This window comes from Rutidosis leptorrhynchoides, chromosome 3, assembly GCF_046630445.1.
Source record: "Rutidosis leptorrhynchoides isolate AG116_Rl617_1_P2 chromosome 3, CSIRO_AGI_Rlap_v1, whole genome shotgun sequence".
Lineage (NCBI taxonomy): Eukaryota > Viridiplantae > Streptophyta > Magnoliopsida > Asterales > Asteraceae > Rutidosis > Rutidosis leptorrhynchoides.
In genome coordinates this window covers 295,001,980-295,024,431 of record NC_092335.1, presented here as the reverse complement: position 1 = coordinate 295,024,431, position 22,452 = coordinate 295,001,980, and the positions used below count along the sequence as shown (strand labels likewise).

Below are 22,452 nucleotides of genomic sequence, written 5' to 3'. Positions count from 1 at the left end.
TTTCAAGAATATAAAACGAATTTAGAGAAATCTAGTGTTTTAGAAATGTTACCCAAACGAGATGAAATTGGTATCAAATTGTAGAGGATGAAGAGAGGATTCCAAATATGTAATTCATTTTGTTGTAAGCCTCCTAGATCGAATTTAGATGATGAATGAATGATTCGGTTGTTTGAGATCAAAAATGGAAGAGAGAAAAGAGAGAAAGAGATGAGGGAAGAATGAGTGGTGGTAGTGGTGGGTTGACTAGTTGACCTAGTCAACTAGTTTGCCCACTTGACTCTAATAGTCCCTCGAGTTTAAAAGCGGGTGCGTGAATTTACCAAACGAATTATTTTAAAATGCTAGATTAAACGAGAGATGTTATAATTAAATAACGGAAATATTATGAACGTTAGTCAACGAAAGGTACGAATTTAGATAACGGAAGATATTATCTAAAAAAAGACGGTGTTAAAATAAACTTAACGGAAAAATGCGGGATGTTACATTACCTACACCTTAAAAGAAATTTTGTCCCGAAATTTAGTTGGAAGTAGTCGTCATTGTTTCTTCCTCGAGATCTTGTGTAGTCAATTCTACGGATCAGTGAAGGTACTTCCTTGGGCATTTCAACAAACTTCGAAAATCGAGGTTTTACTTTGTTTCAAAATTTGGTTTCACAATTCATAGTTTCAACCGGTCTTCCTAGGAAGTGAAGTTTATCATCGATAGTAAGCTCATCGAAAAGGATAACAAGTTCTTGTTCGCAAGACACGTCCTTAAGTTTGATACATAGAATGTAGGATGAATGGAGACTCAAATGAGTCTGAAAATCTAAACGGTAAGTAACTGGCCCAAAACGCCCCAAGATTTTCAAAGGATTAAAATATCGCGGATTTAGCTTTCTACGTTTCCCGAAATGGATTACACCTCCTCAAGGTGTGACTTTTAACGTTACGCGATTTTCCACTTGGAATTTGAAATGTTTACGTCTAACATCTGTGTAGCTCTTTTTGAAAGGACCCGTTCATATACATTATAAACGATTCACAATAGTTGATTACATCGCGAGGTATTTGACCTCTATATGATACATTTTACAAACATTGCATTCGTTTTTAAAAGACAAACTTTCTTTACAACGAAAGTTGACGGCATGCACACCATTTCATAATACATCCAACTATAATTGGTTTAATAATAATCTTGATGAACTCAATGACTCGAATGCAACGTCTTTCAAAATATGCCATGAATGACTCCAAGTAATATCCTTAAAATGAGCTAATGCACAGCGGAAGATTTCTTTAATACCTGAGAATAAACATGCTTTAAAGTGTCAACCAAAAGGTTGGTGAGTTCATAGGTTTATCATAACAATCATTTCAATATATTAATAGACCACAAGATTTCCGTTTATAAATATATGTACACTCGCAAGTGTATAAAAGTATTCTATAAGTTGTAGGCACCCGGTAACAAGCCTTAACGTTCATGTTTTACCCTCTGAAGTACACTAGATCAGGTGTGTTTAAAATAACCTCGAAGTACTAAAGCATCCCATTGTCAGGATGGGGTTTGTCAGGCCCAATAGATCTATCTTTAGGATTCGCGCCTACCGTACATAGACAAGTAGTTTAATGTTACCAAGCTAAGGGTATATTTCTGGTTTAAACCCACGTAGAATTAGTTTTAGTACTTGTGCCTATTTCGTAAAACATTTATAAAAACAGCGCATGTATTCTTAGTCCCAAAAATATATATAAAAGGGAGCAAATGAAACTCACAATACTGTATTTCGTAGTAAAAATACATATAACGTCATTTAACAAGCGCAAGGTTGGCCTCGGATTCACGGACGTATCAATATTGAGATTCAATATTGCAGGAAAGTATGTAGATGCAACGGAGATGATAAACACTAGATTGACCTCACGAGCATACCCATGAACCATACCCATCACCTCCATAGCTATAACACATAATTTCCTTAGCTTCGACTCATTCAAAAAAAACTATTTTGAAATCACTCGGACAGCACTCCGTCGTAATATTTTATGTATACTAATAATATCTTGAAATAATACAGAGCAAATATATATATATATATATATATATATATATATATATATATATATATATATATATATATATATATATATATATATATATATATATATATATATATATATAAATCGATTGAGAGAGTTTAGAGAAATATATTTTCAAGTTTCTATGAAATAATGAAACCTATTGAATTTTATTTATAATAGATTTTTGAATTATTAAAGTGAGTTATTAAAGTATGAATTATTAAAGTGAATTATTAAAGTATGAATTATTAAAGTGAATTATTAAAGTATGAATTATTAAAGTGAATTATTAAAGTTAAATTAAGTAAAAGTAAAGTAAAGGTAAAGTTAAAGTATAGTAAAAGTATAAAAACTATGTATGTATAATACGCGTATAAATATATATAATATTAATTTAAATTGTTATATATATTTAATGAAATAAAATATAAATATCGTTATATTTATTATACTGGTTAAGTAATGAGTTGTCAAAATTGATTCTAGATATTTATAAAAGTTATATACGTTTTAATAATAAAGTTCTTTTTTTAAACTGAAAACGTCTTTGTACGTTTGAAAATAGATTAATAGAATATTATGGAAACCAATTCTCCACTAAATTTTGTCTAACTTTCATAAATGACACTTTTTGTTTTTATTTATAAATAGCTTTACAAATTATTCTGAATATCGTTAAGAGGAATAGATTTTCTCAAATCATAGTGGACCTCTCAACAGAGACTTGTAATCATAATTCAATGTTTCTGATAATTCAATCATTTAATAAATTTTTTTTTAATTTAGTCGAAAATCATATTGAAACAAATACGTTCATGTAAAGTATTATACGTTTAATACTTTATTAATATTCTCAAGTTATAATATATATATATATACATATACATATCTATCTATATATAACGGTTCGTGAATCGCCGGAATTTGGTCGAGGTTATAATGAATGTATGAACACAGTTTAAAATTCTTGAGATTTAACTTAACAAACTTTGCTTATCATGTCGGAATAATATAAATATTAAAGTTTAAATTTGGTTGGAAATTTCCGGGTCGTCACAGTACCTACCCGTTAAAGAAATTTCGTCCCCGAAATTTGATAGAGGTCGTCATGACTAACAATGAGAATGTTATTATAACGATTACAGAGTTTTATCATGTTCAAGAAGAATGGATAAAATAATTCGATTACTCGAAGCGTGTGAGTGAAGTTATCGTAAATGAATAAAATAAGATAATAGTGATTCGTCGTATCTTTTAATGTCATCACGATTGATCTCCGAAAAGAAAATCTTTGTAATCTATATTGGATTTGATTATTCGGCGATTAAGGAAATTATGATCCTCTTCGAATTAATGCGATAATCCATTTTGATTTCTCTGTCGGATATTTCACTATAAATCCACCTCATTTGTTTTCTCACAACTCACACCTTCTCAACTCATATTTTAAAGTATTTGTCAATATGCTTCATCCAGTGCTGATTCTTGATATACTCCTCACTTTCATATATGTCGCTCTTCTTTTTCATCTGCCTCCGGAAGAATCTATTTACTTCTACTATACTCTTGGTTTTATAGTGTTTTTAGTTCTCCCGTGTCTTTATTTTGCTATATGCATTGATATATACGGTTTGTGATTTCTGGGTTGTTGTTGGGTTTTATATCTTCCCTTATATTTCAAAGTCCTTGCTTCTTCTATAATCATTGCCATCCACAGTTAATGTTCTCTTCTATTTGCGATGATTTATACTCCCAATTCTAGTTCGGAGCTTTGTCCTTTCGTTTCTTCTTCTTGCGATTAAGCACCGCTTGTAATGGTCCAGAATTCGCAGATATAAATTTTGGAATGAACATTGTTAATGTTCTAGGAAGGAAATTGTAATGGCACGATCTTGACTTGTCAAATTACCAGAATACCTCGGAAAAGGCCGAATCATCAAGAAATATTTTCTTGATATTTAGAGATCAAAGAGAATACAAGAGTCGTGTAACATAGCACATGATGATGTTATGATCTGTGAATCATCATGTTCCATTTAGAAACTCAGCATGAATTACTGTAATATAATCACGTTGATCAAGTGTCATTATATTATACTAACTCATGCTTCAGCTCCCAACACTTCTTCAAGAATATTCCTATTTTAAACTCAAATGTTTCAGAATTTTGAAACTAAAATAGTTTCTTTTATGATATAATACAGATAGCGCGAAGAGGTAAATGATTTCAGATAAGAATAATTATAAAAATATCTTCAGAAGTATGGATGATATTTATAATGAAAGATACGATAATATCTTAGAATGTCTAATATCAGAGAATGATGAAGGATATTGTCCGCAGGGGTTTGGAGTCAGGAGCAAGGTATTCGTTAATGACTTCAGCAAGTACTGAATCATTTGGATTCTTTAAAGGCAGGTTCAGCCTTTGTGATTTTTCCACAGCCTCCTTCATACTTTGCTCAATCCGTTTTCTAGTTCCAAACCTTCTCTTTTTCTGAGCTTTGCCAATATACTATCCTTTATCATCCAACATTTTACTGTTAAGGTCGTTTACAGTTTTTGCTGCTTCATCAGCATTTTTCAAAATTTCGAGAACTGGTTCGCAGTTTAGGGTGTTTTTCAGAAATTTCTCATTCAAAGAATGTAAGTCTTGGAGGTAGACGTTGTGTGTATATGTAATTGTTGATGTAGACATGCTGCGAGGTTTCAAAATACTGATTGCTGATTCTCAATAATTGGTATGGCAATTCTTGTTGCAAGATGCGGATGAGTAAGAGATGGAGTTTCAATGAAAAAGTATAGTGACTTTTCGGAGAGGTTTAAGTCGAAGGTTAATGAAGTTGTTGATAAGTTTACTACTAATGTGGTGAGATATGAAAGGTTCCCCAGTAAGATTGTGAAAGGGCAGCGTATCTATCGAAGTTATAATAAAATTAGTTTTACTGAAAAGTCGAAGTTGACTTGTTGGAGCTGTGACAAAACTGGCTACTTTGAAAAGAATCGTAAGGTTGTTTTTGCTAATAAATGCTAAAGAATTCAACGCGGGTACGTGTTAAACTATGACTTTGGGTTCGAGAGTTTTACAGGTGTATAACTGTGGGTAACATGTAGTTGGATCATCATCTCGATTGTTCCTTAGTTGAAGTGTCTTCAGGAATTTCGAAGGGTTTGAGCACATATTATAATCGTTAATACATATGATGTTCTAACACAGTTTTGAAGTCAAAGTATAGCTTTGAAAGATATAGAAATCTAAGAGTGATGGTTTTGTTATATCTCGAGTTGCATTCTGAGATTTCAAAAATCAGAATAGGTGATTGAATTTGAATGAGTATGGTTGTTTTGATTTCTTATAAAAGAAGGTATACTGTTGTGAAAATAGGGAGTATAGTTGATGATTTACTGAATTAGAATCGAAGAATGTAATATATTAATTGTGCATTTATATATCTCTCGGGTATTACCTACCCGTTAAAAAAAATGTCACAAATAATATTTTGAACAAGAATTTTTCATTACAGTCTTTATGAAAATATATGTATGTATATTTTTTTCAGATGTAATACAGATTTAATGAGTTAATATCATGTTAAACTCATTTGATTTTCGGCTTGGATTAGTAAAGAATAATCTCTAAAACATTAGAGATTACATAATCTTCGCGGAGTATTTCGCTAATGTAATCAATACTTCAATATTTATTCTTATAGATATTTTCTTAGTGAATTATGCTGATGCTCGTAGAACTCTTGCTAACTTCACAAGATACGAATGTTGTTTTCCAGTAAGTTTCGAGTACATTGAAGATGAAAGTGTAAAATCAAACATGTTATTGAATGATACACTTGGTTTATTATGAAACCGAATTCATTTAATTGAATCAAAGATTGTAGTTACGATGGTTAGGTTGTTAACGAAGGATGTACATCATAGCATATTAGTAATATGAATTTAACTGAGTAGTATCTACCCTTTTTCAATTCATATTCAATAGCTTAGTACGAAAGATTTTTATAGTTTCAGCATTCATATATATAAAATATATATATAATTTCTTCAGAAGAATAAGTTAATACTTCATAACTCGTTGATACAAAATACTCGTTGTTGATCAATGATGACGTCCACGGTGATTCTTGAACAGACGGAACTTGTGATGTTATAGGTGCTGCTAGTGCTGATGATGCTGACAGTACTGACGGTGATGGTGGTGCTGACGATATTGTTGATGATACTGTCGGTAACTGCTGGTGAAGCTGCTGAAGCTTGTGGTATTGAGGCTTGCGATGTGGATGTTACTTGCGGTATTGGTTATGCTGCTGGTGCTGCTGATGGTGTTTGTAATCCTTGCACCATGTGTTCCAAAGCCACTACTCGGGCGCGAAGTTCGTTAATTTCTGCTAGTACACCAGGATGATTGGCGGTTGAAACGAGCGGATGAATAAGATTTGCAATATGGGATAGTATATAATCATGACGAGATACTCTAGCAATGAGTGAGAAAATGGTGTCTCGAACAGGTTCGCCGGTAAGTGCTTCAGGTTCATCGCCAAGAGGGCAATGTGGTGGATGGAAGGGATCACCTTTTTCTTGTCTCCAATGATTAAGGAGGCTACGAACCCATCCCCAATTCATCCAGAATAGATGATGACTAATTGGTTGATCCATTCCGGTCACACTGCATTCGGAACTTGAGTGGGATTCCATTTCGGAATCCGAGGGACTTGAACAAATGACGAATTTCATTTCGTACGATTGAATAAAGAATTTTTCGATATGAAATGATTTTCCGGCTATCGGGTGGTATTCTAATTATATATAGCAAAAGGTTTCGTAGATTACGGAGGAATTTACGGAATATGTTAGGCAAAGTTTACAGTAACAGATACGCTAAGATATGAATTAGCAGATACGCTAAGATATGAATTTTGTCTATACACTATTCATGCAATCAATGCAATAAGATGTGTCTAGACTAAGAATGATAAGCAGGTAATTTCCGACAAAAATGATGAGCAAAACTTTTGACATGCAGACACGGTCGAAGTCCAGACTCGCTAATGCATCCTAACGACTATCAGTTAGACACACTAATGCAGACCTGGTTCGCTAAGACCACCGCTCTGATACCAACTGAAAGGACCCGTTCATATACATTATAAACGATTCACAATAGTTGATTACATCGCGAGGTATTTGACCTCTATATGATACATTTTACAAACATTGCATTCGTTTTTAAAAGACAAACTTTCTTTACAACGAAAGTTGACGGCATGCACACCATTTCATAATACATCCAACTATAATTGGTTTAATAATAATCTTGATGAACTCAATGACTCGAATGCAACGTCTTTCAAAATATGCCATGAATGACTCCAAGTAATATCCTTAAAATGAGCTAATGCACAGCGAAAGATTTCTTTAATACCTGAGAATAAACATGCTTTAAAGTGTCAACCAAAAGGTTGGTGAGTTCATAGGTTTATCATAACAATCATTTCAATATATTAATAGACTACAAGATTTCCGTTTATAAATATATGTACACTCGCAAGTGTATAAAAGTATTCTATAAGTTGTAGGCACCCGGTAACAAGCCTTAACTTTCATGTTTTACCCTCTGAAGTACACCAGATCAGGTGTGTTTAAAATAACCTCGAAGTACCAAAGCATCCCATAGTCAGGATGGGGTTTGTCAGGCCCAATAGATCTATCTTTAGGATTCGCTCCTACCGTACATAGACAAGTAGTTTAATGTTACCAAGCTAAGGGTATATTTCTGGTTTAAACCCACGTAGAATTAGTTTTAGTACTTGTGCCTATTTCGTAAAACATTTATAAAAATAGCGCATGTATTCTCAGTCCCAAAAATATATATAAAAGGGAGCAAATGAAACTCACAATACTGTATTTCGTAGTAAAAATACATATAACGTCATTTAACAAGCGCAAGGTTGGCCTCGGATTCGCGGACGTATCAATATTGAGATTCAATATTGCAGGAAAGTATGTAGATGCAACGGAGATGATAAACACTAGATTGACCTCACGAGCATACCCATGAACCATACCCATCACCTCCATAGCTATAACACATAATTTTCTTAGCTTCGACTCATTCAAAAAAAACTATTTTGAAATCACTCGGACAGCACTCCGTCGTAATATTTTATGTATACTAATAATATCTTGAAATAATACAGAGCAAATATATATATATATATATATATATATATATATATATATATATATATATATATATATATATATATATATATATATATATATATATATATATATATATATATATATATATATAAATCGATTGAGAGAGTTTAGAGAAATATATTTTCAAGTTTCTATGAAATAATGAAACCTATTGAATTTTATTTATAATGGATTTTTGAATTATTAAAGTGAATTATTAAAGTATGAATTATTAAAGTGAATTATTAAAGTATGAATTATTAAAGTGAATTATTAAAGTATGAATTATTAAAGTGAATTATTAAAGTATGAATTATTAAAGTGAATTATTAAAGTATGAATTATTAAAGTGAATTATTAAAGTTAAATTAAGTAAAAGTAAAGTAAAGGTAAAGTTAAAGTATAGTAAAAGTATAAAAACTATGTATGTATAATACGCGTATAAATATATATAATATTAATTTAAATCGTTATATATATTTAATGAAATAAAATATAAATATCGTTATATTTATTATACTAGTTAAGTAATGAGTTGTCAAAAGTGATTCTAGATATTTATAAAAGTTATATACGTTTTAATAATAAAGTTCTTTTTTTAAACTGAAAACGTCTTTGTACGTTTGAAAATAGATTAATAGAATATTATGGAAACCAATTCTCCACTAAATTTTGTCTAACTTTCGTAAATGACACTTTTTGTTTTTATTTATAAATAGCTTTACAAATTAATCTGAATATCGTTAAGAGGAATAGATTTTCTCAAATCATAGTGGACCTCTCAACAGAGACTTGTAATCATAATTCAATGTTTCTGATAATTCAATCATTTAATATTTTTTTTTTTAATTTATTCGAAAATCATATTGAAACAAATACGTTCATGTAAAGTATTATACGTTTAATACTTTATTAATATTCTCAAGTTATAATATATATATATATATATACATATACATATCTATCTATATATAACGGTTCGTGAATCGCCGGAATTTGGTCGAGGTTATAATGAATGTATGAACACAGTTTAAAATTCTTGAGATTTAACTTAACAAACTTTGCTTATCATGTAGGAATAATATAAATATTAAAGTTTAAATTTGGTTGGAAATTTCCGGGTCGTCACACTTTTTGCGACTACGGGCCGTCTTGAGCCTTTCTTGGAATTGAATAATTTTCCGGTTGTTTCATGAATGAGTTCGGGTCTGGTGGTTCGCTTGACACCTACTTCAGTTCAACAATTTAAGAAAACAACAATTGCGGCTATACGGGTCCTCGAAAAGTGTGACGTTAATACTCGGGTACTGTTGCGGCTATATGGTTCGACAATAATCGACGATGTGTCCCGGGTACGGTTGTTATCAGTATTCTCAGAGTCTTCGGATATCCAAACAAGAAAAATAAAGTCATGTACATGGCACATGGTGGTGATTAGGTTGATCGAGTCCAACCACCATCACGTGTCATTAGAACTGTGGTATGAATTACCGTAATATAACCACGTTGATCGAGTGTCGTTATATTACGCTAACTCATACCTCCATTCCCACGTCACTCCATAGATTCAAGTTCGTATAATCGTGAAGTTTGAAAATGAACAAAGTGTAACGACGTCTCTAACGTGACTTGTATTGAATCGAAAGAATTAGTGCAACTCTAAAGAAGAGTTCCCCGAGGGAAGTGTATAAATGATTGTTCACGTCAATGCGGTTCAAGTTAAACAATAATGTATTCCGGTATGAGAAGTGTAACGAATCATGATAACGAATAGTACGTAACCGTAGTGATAATTAGCGATAACGATACTCACCTCGAGTAGTGATGGTAGTAACAAGAAGTAGTAGATAGTAAGGAACACCGGTGTGACACCGATAGTAAGTTGAAACGGTTGCGAATCATAATCTGGGAGACAGGGTTCCCGAACAAGTGTGACTAATGAAGTCGTCTCCATCCTTACGCGTATGAATCATGAATTTATGTGTATTACCAGAAAGTGGCAGAATACAGATTCGTATGATGAAAACTTGGTACCATTAAGAATTTTTCCTAAGAATGATTCAAGTATAATGCACAAGTAGTCAAATAAGTGCTATCTATAGCAAATGTATGTCAGAATGCAATGGCTAACTATCCGGTTGTAGTCTAGATTCACTGATGCGTCCTAACGACTCTGTCAGACACACTAATGCATATCCTAGTTCCCTACAACCAACGCTCTGATACCATCTGTAACAACCCGGCAAAATCGTCATTGACGGCGCTGTTTACTTAGGTCCCGTTGCGTGGTCATAGTCCCTATATGAGACACGTTTTACCAAAATTATGTCGCATTCATTTGAAACGTGCATGACTTGCAAAGTTTAGTTCACCAAACGGATCGACAACAAGTTTAAGTTTACAAAAGGTAGTAAAGTATAAATGAAATTGTAACATCCCGTCTTTTTCCATTTACTTTCCGTTTATTTATTTGAAAGTCCGTTATATATTTATAACATCTCCCGTTGATACGCGTTTCAAATTATCTCGTTTAGGTAATTCACGCACCCGAATGAAAGTTGAGGGACCAAACTCGCCAAAGGATCAAACCTTTGACTAGGTCAAAGGGTCAAACCCCTCTTACCCATTCATTCATCTCTCTCATTTTACTACTTCCTCCATTTTCTCTCAACACCCCATTTCAAAGAATCATCATCCAAATCCGAGCTAGCGGGTGTTTTGCAAAATAAATTACATTTTTGGAATCCTTGCAACTTCCTCTTCGATTCCATACCGATCTCATTACATTTGGGTAACTTTCTAAAATCACTAGATTTTGTGTTCTTGATGTTTTTAACTTATAAAGTTGTTAGTTAGTGTCTATGGCTCAAGTATAACATGAATACATGTTTTGTTTGCTCGATTTGTTGTTTTGAGTAACTAGTTTGAACATTTGAAATGGGTGTGCTTAATCATTGCTTATGGTTGATAAAATGTTGTTTAAATGTTAAAGTTCATGTATTAAATGTGTTACTAGCATCGTTAGTTTCGTTTTGGTATGTTGGATGATATGAAAACCTTGCGTTAACATGATTATTGATTTTGTGATTCTTGATTAGGGTTTGATGAACTTGAAATGAACTTTTGATACTTTGGATGCCATGAAATATTGTTAGTAAGTGTTTAGTTGTAATGCACGTTTCATTACCTTCAAAACGGCATATCATATGTGTGAATTGGATTCCCGAAACTTAAAATGCATTTGATGAACTTGCACTTTGAAAATAAACCTTTATTGATCAATTGACGAGTTTTCGATTATTGTAATTGATGTTTTTGCTTAGTGAAAAGTAGTTAGTTGTATTCCTTGTCAAAATACCTTTCCAACGATATAAGATACTTGTTTTGGATGTTTACGGTTTAGGATTTATGGGTATTTGAAGTTGGATTCGTGCTTGAGTGTGAAAACTGCCAGAATTCTCTACACAGGTAATGGCGCGGCGCGCCATATACCCGCGCGGCGCGCCAAAGTGGTCTGTCCAATTTTGTCGATTTTTGAATAATGTTTGCTATGCTACGCACCCCCAATCAACATGAAACTTGGCCAACATGCTCATATATGATTTCTAAGCTCAGGAAAATAGTTCGGGACCCGACCCGACCCCGTTGACTTTTTCGTTGACTTTGACCAAGTTTGACTTTTAGTCAAACATAACAAAACACTTATGCAATCATTCTAATCTTATTTTATACTTGATTCTTGCGTGAAACTTGACAACGTGATTCACATGCTATATATTCGAGTCGTAACGAGCCATAGGACTAATTGAACACTTTAACCTAGCGTGTTTACCGATATTGATATAAACCTACTTGTTTAGGTCAAGACTAGCATTCGTTCTTGCACACGTTTACTTGTTGAAGTACTTTTACATACGTGCACTCAAGGTGAGATCATAGTCCCACTTTTACTCTTTTGCACTTACATTTGGGATGAGAAAAACATAAACGTTTCTTTATACTAAGTGAACACAAGTACAGGAAAACAAACATTCTACATACGAGTTTGAACAAAAATCTCAATTCGATTATCATTAGTTACACTTGCCGGGTGTAAGCGAGAACTTATGTTATATGGCCATATGGGTTTGACAAACCCTCATTCAAACGGTTCGCTACCGTTTACGAATGAAATGTATTTTCGAGAAACAGTGTATGTTCTAACACTATTGTGATGGGGTTCTATGGAAGGAATGTTAAGCATTGATAATTGGGTGCTCGTGAAACAAACTTTTGGAATGTATTACTATTATCTCATGGTTGCAAATCTTGTGGTTCACTTGTACTTACTTACTTAAACCTATGATTTCACCAACGTTTTCGTTGACAGATTTCTATGTTTTTCTCAGGTCCTTGAACGATACATGATACATGCTTCCGCTCATTATTTTGATACTTGCATTGGATGTCGAGTATATATGCATACATGGAGCGTCTTTTGGCTACTTTTAAATTGTGTCGCATAAGTTTCATTTGTACTTAAAACTTTGTATCGTAACTGTGGTGGAACTATTCTTGTAAACTTTGAACAATCTTTACATTTGAAATGAATGCGACATATCTTTAGGTCAAACGTTGTTTTAAAGACTTATGACCACGTAACGGGACCTAAGTAGACGGCGCCGTCAAACATGATTTGGTCAGGTCGCTACAGATGGTATCAGAGCATTGGTTGTAGGGATTTAGAGTTCATTGGTGTCAACCTCGAGTCATAGGGTACATTGGTGAGTCTAGACTACAACCGGCATATAGACTTGAAGTAGGAATTACTTGACTACTTGTGCATTTATACTCGAACGCTTCTACTCATATCTACTCTTAGTTCATCTTAATATCACGTTGTTTAATTTGATTGACATGCCACCTTGACTATATGAAATGATGTCGAATGCACATATGAATCAGGGTAATATAATTTCCGGGATTATATTACGGTGACTCATATGAACGTTCCGACATTATGACATAAAGAATTTAAGGCGAGTCGAGGAAAAACTTCTCTTTGTCTTTATTCTATATCACGGTTAGTATTATTGAGAATACTAATCAATGATATTCTTGTGTCTTGAAGGAACAATGGCTCCTCGTCGTGTATGCCGCAATAAAACTCCCGAACAAGCTCTCGAACGGATGATAGCCACCGCCGTAGATGCGGCCATGGCCGGTCACTCATCCAACAACAACAACAATAATAACAACAACCACAACAACAACAACAACAATGGAGCCGGTAACTCAAACGAGGGATGCTCCTATAAAGCTTTCATGGGGTGCAAACCTCACACTTTTGATGGAACCGGGGGACCGGTCGTGCTCACCCGATGGTTTGAGCAAACGGAAGCCGTCTTTAGCATAAGCGGTTGTCGGGACCAAGACAAGGTCAAATACTCCACTCACACCTTCGCCGGTGTCGCTCTTACATGGTGGAATACTTATGTACAATCGGTGGGTACCGATGAAGCTCACGCCCTCTCTTGGGCCGACTTGAGGGAAAAGATGATTGTCGAATATTTCCCTCGTGAAGAAACCCGAAGGCTCGAACAAGAGCTAAGAACTTTAAAGGCGATCGGAAATGACCTCAACGCTTACAATCAACGATTTTCCGAACTAGCCCTGATGTGCCCAAATCTTGTGAACCCCGAAGCTTTAAGGGTTGAACTTTACATGGATGGTCTTCCAAAGAGTATCAAACACGGAGTAATGTCATCCAAACCCACTAATCACCAAGAATCTTTGAACATGGCCCGCAAATTGATAGAAACGGTTGACGAAATCGTAGTTCCGGCACCTAAAGCCGAGGACAAGTCGGGTAACAACAAAAGAAAATGGGAAGCTCCCCAATCAAGCAACAACAACTTTGCCAAGAAATCTTTCACCTCCGACGGCAAGAAGGGTTATGCCGGAAATCTACCTCTTTGCAACAAATGCAACAAACATCACTTTGGCGAATGTAGTAAGCTAATTTTCCATCGGTGCCAAGGAATTGGTCATAAGGCCAACGATTGTAAAAGTGCCACTCCTGTCGCTCGAAAATGGCCCAATGCACCAAAGACGGGCACTTGTTACGAATGTGGCCAAACGGGTCATTATAGGAATGCATGCCCAAAGAAGAAAGATAACCCCAACATGCGCGGCCGAGCTTTCAACATCAACACCGAGGAAGCCCGGGATGACACTGAACTAGTCACGGGTACGTTTCTTCTCAACAATTCTTATTTCTCTTGCTTATTCGATTCGGGTGCCGATAAATCCTTTGTATCCAAGACTTTGACTCATTCTTTTAGCACTCCACCTCTTCCATTAGATACCACTTATACCATTGAAGTGGCTAACGGGAAACTATTAAGTGCCGACACATATTACCGGGGGTGTACGTTAAACATTTTGGGTAAGGAATTTGAAATTGACTTGATACCCATGGAACTAGGAAGCTTTGATGTAATAATCGGTATGAATTGGTTAGTCAAAATGAAATCTCACATCCTTTGTGATCTTAACGCAATCCGAATTCCTATCAAGAATGGTTAACCTTTGATCGTCTATGGCGATAAGAGTTGCACCGGACTCAACCTCGTTTCGTGTATTAAAGTTAGAAAACTACTCCGTAAGGGTTGTTTTGCGATCCTTGCTCACGTTAAGAAAGTCGAGTCCGATGAGAAGCACATCGATGATGTGCCAATTATTAGTGACTATTCCGATGTATTTCCCGATGAATTGCCGGGTCTTCCACCTCATCGACCGGTTGAATTCCAAATCGATCTTATTCCGGGAGCCGCACCCGTAGCACGTGCACCATATAGACTCGCTCCATCCGAAATGCAAGAATTGCAAAGTCAAATCCAAGAACTACTTGATCGTGGTTTTATCCAACCTAGCCAATCACCTTGGGGCGCTCCGATTTTGTTTGTTAAAAAGAAAGACGGATCCCTACGAATGTGCATTGACTATCGTGAACTAAACAAATTGACGATTAAGAACCGATATCCTCTTCCTCGCATCAATGACCTCTTTGATCAATTACAAGGGTCTTATGTATATTCAATAATCGATCTCCGCTCGGGTTATCATCAATTGAGGGTTAAGGGGGAAGATGTCTCCAAAACCACTTTCCGAACTCGTTATGGTAGTTATGAATTTCTTGTAATGCCATTTGGTCTCACTAACGCACCGGCGGTGTTCATGGATCTTATGAACCGCGTGTGTAAACCGTATCTTGACAAATTCGTTATCGTGTTCATCGATGATATTTTAGTCTATTCAAAAAGCGAAGAAGAACACGAGGAACATCTCCGACTTGTGCTTGAACTCTTGAGACAAGAACGACTTTATGCCAAATTCTCCAAGTGTGAATTTTGGTTGAAGGAAGTTCAATTTCTTGGTCATGTTGTAAGTGATCAAGGTATTAAAGTCGATCCCACAAAAATCGAAGCCATTAGTAAATGGGAGACTCCTACAACTCCTACTCACATTCTTCAATTCTTGGGTCTCGCCGGGTACTATTGTAGATTCATTGAAAACTTCTCTTTGGTTGCACGTCCTCTAACCGCATTAACTCACAAGGGAAAGAAATTCGTTTGGGCAACCGAACATGAATCCGCGTTCCAAATCTTGAAAACGAAGCTAACCACCGCTCCTATCTTGTCACTTCCCGAAGGCAATGATGACTTTGTTGTATATTGCGATGCCTCGAAACATGGTTTTGGGTGTGTATTGATGTAACGAACGAAAGTCATTGCTTATGCTTCTCGACAACTCAAAATTCATGAACGAAACTACACGACGCATGATCTCGAACTCGGAGCCGTTGTCTTTGCACTTAAAATGTGGAGACACTATCTTTATGGAACCAAGAGTACTATCTTTACCGACCACAAAAGTCTCCAACACATTTTCGATCAAAAGCAATTAAACATGAGACAACGAAGGTGGATTGAAACCTTAAACGATTACGATTGCGAGCTTCGTTACCATCCCGGGAAGGCAAATGTAGTAGCCGATGCCTTAAGTCGAAAAGAAAGAGCGGTGCCTCTTCGTGTCCGAGCCTTAAACATCACCATCCACACAAACCTTAATAGCCAAATTCGGGTAGCCCAAGATGAGGCTCTCAAGGATGAAAACATCTCTCTCGAACACTTGAACGTCCTCACCTCTCGATTTAAAGTTAAAGAAACCGGGCTCCGATATTTCGCCGGAAGAATTTGGGTGCCTAGTTATGGGGACCTACGAAGCCTTATTTTAGATGAAGCCCATAAGACACGATACTCGATTCACCCCGGTGCCGATAAGATGTACCACGACCTTAAACAACTATATTGGTGGCCGAACATCAAAAGGGATGTAGCTACTTATGTTTCCAAGTGTTTGACATGTTCCAAAGTCAAAGCCGAACACCAAAGACCGTCCGGACTACTTCAACAACCCGAGATCCCGCAATGGAAGTGGGAAAGGATAACGATGGATTTTATCACCAAACTACCAAAGACGGTTGGCGGTTATGATACTATTTGGGTTATTGTTGACCGTCTCACCAAATCCGCACATTTCCTAGCCATGAAGGAAACCGACAACATGGAGAAACTCGCACAACTTTACATTAAAGAAATCGTAGCCCGACACGGTGTACCCTTATCGATTATCTCTGACCGAGATGGCCGATTTGTTTCTAGATTTTGGCGTACTTTACAAGAAGCGTTGGGAACGCGTTTAGACATGAGCACCGCATACCATCCGCAAACCGACGGACAAAGCGAACGCACAATTCAAACTTTGGAAGACATGCTACGAGCTTGTGTTGTAGACTTTGGAAAAGCTTGGGATAAGCACTTGCCTCTCGCCGAATTCTCCTACAACAATAGCTATCACGCGAGTATTAACGCCGAACCGTTCGAAGCTTTATATGGCCGAAAATGTCGTTCACCTCTTTGTTGGGCCGAAGTAGGCGACACACAAATTACCGGACCTGAACTCATTCATGAAACAACCGAGAAGATCGTTCAAATCCGAGATAGGCTTAGGACGGCCCGAAGTCGTCAAAAGAGCTATACAGACAAACGACGCAACGACCTTGAATTTCAAGTCGGTGATCGCGTAATGTTAAAAGTCACACCTTGGAAAGGTGTAATTCGTTTTGGGAAACGCGGAAAGCTAAACCCGCGGTATATTGGTCCTTTCGAAATCTTGGAGCGTGTTGGAACCGTTGCTTATCGTTTAGATCTTCCGCCTCAATTGAGCTCCGTTCATCCTACTTTCCATGTATCCAACTTGAAAAAGTGTCTTGCCGAACCCGATATCGTCATTCCTCTCGAGGAGCTTACCATTGATGACAAACTTCATTTCGTGGAGGAACCGGTTGAAATTGTGGACACCTCCGTTAAAACGTTAAAACAAAGCCGAATTCCAATTGTCAAGGTCCGTTGGAACGCCAAAAGGGGACCCGAGTTTACTTGGGAAAGACAAGATCAAATGCAAAGGAAGTATCCTCATCTATTCGTGATTTCGGAAACACAAAATCCCGAGGAAGAAACAACGACTACTACGCCTACTTAAATTTCGGGACGAAATTTCTTTTAAGGAGTAGGTAATGTAACATCCCGCCTTTTTCCATTTACTTTCCGTTTATTCATTTTAAAGTCCGTTATATATTTATAACATCTCCCGTTGATACGCGTTTCAAATTATCTCGTTTAGGTAATTCACGCACCCGAATCAAAGTTGAGGGACCAAACTCGCCAAATGATCAAACCTTTGACTAGGTCAAAGGGTCAAACCCCTCTTACCCATTCATTCATCTCTCTCATTTTACTACTTCCTCCATTTTCTCTCAACACCCCATTTCAAAGAATCATCATCCAAATCCGAGCTAGCGGGTGTTTTGCAAAACAAATTACATTTTTGGAATCCTTGCAACTTCCTCTTCTATTCCATACCGATCTCATTACATTTGGGTAACTTTCTAAAATCACTAGATTTTGTGTTCTTGATGTTTTTAACTTATAAAGTTGTTAGTTAGTGTCTATGGCTCAAGTATAACATGAATACATGTTTTGTTTGCTCGATTTATTGTTTTGAGTAACTAGTTTGAACATTTGAAATGGGTGTGCTTAATCCTTGCTTTTGGTTGATTAAATTTTGTTTAAATGTTAAAGTTCATGTATTAAATGTGTTACTAGCATCGTTAGTTTTGTTTTGGTATGTTGGATGATATGAAAACCTTGCGTTAACATGATTATTGATTTTGTGATTCTTGATTAGGGTTTGATGAACTTGAAATGAACTTTTGATACTTTGGATGCCATGAAATGTTGTTAGTAAGTGTTTAGTTGTAATGCACGTTTCATTACCTTCAAAACGGCATATCATATGTGTGAATTGGATTCCCGAAACTTAAAATGCATTTGATGAACTTGCACTTTGAAAATAAACCTTTATTGATCAATTGACGAGTTTTCGATTATTGTAATTGATGTTTTTGCTTAGTGAAAAGTAGTTAGTTGTATTCCTTGTCAAAATACCTTTCCAACGATATAAGATACTTGTTTTGGATGTTTACGGTTTAGGATTTATGGGTATTTGAAGTTGGATTCGTGCTTGAGTGTGAAAACTACGAGAATTCTCTTCACAGGTAATGGCGCGGCGCGCCATATACCCGCGCGGCGCGCCAAAGTGGTCTGTCCAATTTTGTCGATTTTTGAATAATGTTTGCTATGCTACGCACCCCCGATCAACATGAAACTTGGCCAACATGCTCATATATGATTTCTAAGCTCAGGAAAATAGTTCGGGACCCGACCCGACCCCGTTGACTTTTTCGTTGACTTTAACCAAGTTTAACTTTTAGTCAAACATAACAAAACACTTATGCAATCATTCTAATCTTATTTTATACTTGATTCTTGCGTGAAACTTGACAACGTGATTCACATGCTATATATTCGAGTCGTAACGAGCCATAGGACTTATTGAACACTTTAACCTAGCGTGTTTACCGATATTGATATAAACCTACTTGTTTAGGTCAAGACTAGCATTCGTTCTTGCACACGTTTACTTATTGAAGTACTTTTACATACGTGCACTCAAGGTGAGATCATAGTCCCACTTTTACTCTTTTGCACTTACATTTGGGATGAGAAAAACATAAACGTTTCTTTATACTAAGTGAACACAAGTACAGGAAAACAAACATTCTACATACGAGTTTGAACAAAAATCCTCAATTCGATTATCATTAGTTACACTTGCCGGGTGTAAGCGAGAACTTATGTTATATGGCCATATGGGTTTGACAAACTCTCATTCAAACGGTTCGCTACCGTTTACGAATGAAATGTATTTTCGAGAAACAGTGTATGTTCTAACACTATTGTGATGGGGTTTTATGGAAGGAATGTTAAGCATTGATAATTGGGTGCTCGTGAAACAAACTTTTGGAATGTATTACTATTATCTCATGGTTGCAAATCTTGTGGTTCACTTGTACTTACTTACTTAAACCTATGATTTCACCAACGTTTTTGTTGACAGATTTCTATGTTTTTCTCAGGTCCTTGAACGATACATGATACATGCTTCCGCTCATTATTTTGATACTTTCATTGGATGTCGAGTATATATGCATACATGGAGCGTCTTTTGGCTACTTTTAAATTGTGTCGCATAAGTTTCATTTGTACTTAAAACTTTGTATCGTAACTGTGGTGGAACTATTCTTGTAAACTTTGAACAATCTTTACATTTGAAATGAATGCGACATATCTTTAGGTCAAACGTTGTTTTAAAGACTTATGACCACGTAACGGGACCTAAGTAGACGGCGCCGTCAAACATGATTTGGTCGGGTCGCTACAGAAATAAACTTGCTACATAATATAAGTTGAAAGTCACGGTTGCTATAAATAGCGTAAGTATGTATGCTTTAAGTTTGAATCCAAAGATGCTATTGATCATATACATACTTATGTATATGTATTTTTTAGTGCGGAAGGCCTTTTAGAGGTGAACGCACAAGACAGATAAACCGCGGTGTGAATGCGGTAGGATTGCGCAGAACATTAAAGAGTGCGAAGGCTTCTCGCAGTATTTGTGCGGAATGCCTAAGTGCCCGCATAGTCTTAATTCCGCGTAACTCCTGGACCTATAAATAGGGAGCTTGGCCTCTCATTTAAGGTGGTTGATTCTGGAAGGGTTGCCCTAGCCATATTGATTTCTCTCGTGACTTTGCCTGAGACTAAATCATTATTTGGTTAAGGTAATTTACGAAGACCGGGACATGGTTTTTGATCGTTTAGCACTTAACAAAATATGACAATAAGGTCCCAAAACCATAATCGACATCCATTATACCCCCTCATTGCACTCAATCCTTGATTAAACGTAATTGGAAAATCTAGGATTGATCAATTGGCGCCATTCGTGGGACACGAATAGAATTGAAATGAGAAATTCGCGTTCGTTTTAATCGAGCTATTCAACTCATTTTTTAATTCTAATCGTGTTGTTTTCTGTCTTATATTGCAGGAATAAGTAATTTGTGTAACAGCAGTTGCGAGCAAAGTAAAATGACGAAGCAACAAAAGCTTTCGTTTACTAAGAATGTTGTAAATGAGAATTTGAAAGTGCGTAAAGCGCACAAAGCTTGTGTAAGCGAAAGCTCGCCAACAAAACTGAACAAAGAACAAGATGCGAGAATAATAAGCACGATACATAAGAAAAAAGGATTTAAAAAGCGAAAAGCAGTAGAAATGTTTGAAAAATGGCAATTCGCACCTATTACATTTCCATTTGAGCAAAGTCGCGAAGTGAATGACATGCCGTTGGTCATATCCTGTAAAATTGTGAATACAGGGATCACAATCATGAAAATTCATGTTGATACTGGCAGTAGTATTGATTTGATATACGAGCAATGTTTTCGCCAATTGCCAGAATGCATTAAGGTGGAACTAAAAGCGACCGCGATATCTTTATCTGGTTTTGCGGGTGAATCTGCTTGGCCTGTGGGGCAATTATCCTTAGAAATTGAATTGTGTGATGAAACAGAGGAAAAATTGACAAGGCAAGCGTGGTTAGATTTTTATGTTATATGCGCTGCTTCGCGTTATAAAATGTTATTGGGAAGATCTGCGTTGCGGAGGCTTGGCATATTGCCATCTACAATACACGGAATGGTCAAATTCACTACCTGCAAGGGTGTGGCAACGATAAATTCTATGGCTATGCCATCGATTTGTGCGGCTATAAGCACGAAAGATGCAATTGTTCTGCATAAAATTGAAGATGATAATATGGTTGTTATAAATCCTAAGTATGTTGATCAAAAAATTAAAATTGGGACCAAGTTGAATGCAGAAATAAGAAAGAAGATTGTGCAGTTACTGGTCGCGTATATGGATGTATTTGCTTGGAGTGAGGAAGATATGACCGGAGTTCCGCGTAATGTTGCAGAGCATAGATTAAGTGCCAATCCTGCGTTAAAACCTATTGTACAAAAGCGCAGAGGAATGGCTCTAGACCGCATGAAGTGGTTGTCTGCGGAAGTTGCTAAATTGGTCAATGCGGGAATATTGCGCGAAGTAAAATATCAAACATGGGTTGCAAATCCTGTTTTGGTAAAAAAACCAGATGGTTCGTAGAGGATGTGTATAGATTTCAAGGACATAAATAAAGCTTGTCCAAAGGACAACTATCCACTTCCTGAAATTGATCTTAAAGTGGAATCTTTGCATGATTATCCCTACAAATGCTTTTTGGATGCCGCAAAAGGATACCATCAAATACCAATGGCGTTGGAAGATGAAGATAAAACCGCATTCCATACTGGAAAAGGCATTTATTGTTATATCAAAATGCCTTTTGGTTTAAAGAATGCGGGAGCCACTTATCAGCGGTTAATTGATAAAGCATTTGAAGGTCAGATAGGCCGCAATCTGGAAGCTTATGTTGATGACCATGTTATAAAAAGTAAAATGCAAGAATGTATTTTGGTAGATATCCAAGAAACATTTGAACGTTTGCGGAAAATAAACATGAAGTTGAATCCGTCTAAGTGCAGTTTCGGAGAAAGGGAAGGCAAGTTTCTGGGATACTATGTCACTGAGGAGGGCATACAAGCAAATCCTAAGAA

At 36.1% G+C, this 22,452-nt stretch overlaps 1 protein-coding gene across 1 annotated transcript; it reads left to right on the top strand.

Annotated features, from left to right (window-relative positions):
* Positions 1-20,887: 20,887 nt before the first annotated feature.
* Positions 20,888-21,961, top strand: LOC139901032 (uncharacterized). Its single transcript, XM_071883774.1, has one exon. The coding sequence runs from the start codon at positions 20,888-20,890 to the stop codon at positions 21,959-21,961; it is 1,074 nt and encodes a 357-aa protein (XP_071739875.1).
* Positions 21,962-22,452: the final 491 nt, after the last annotated feature.

Bases quoted from the DNA above. Each gene is read 5' to 3' on its own strand.
- LOC139901032 (XM_071883774.1), top strand. From the start codon at position 20,888: ATGACGAAGCAACAAAAGCTTTCGTTTACTAAGAATGTTGTAAATGAG.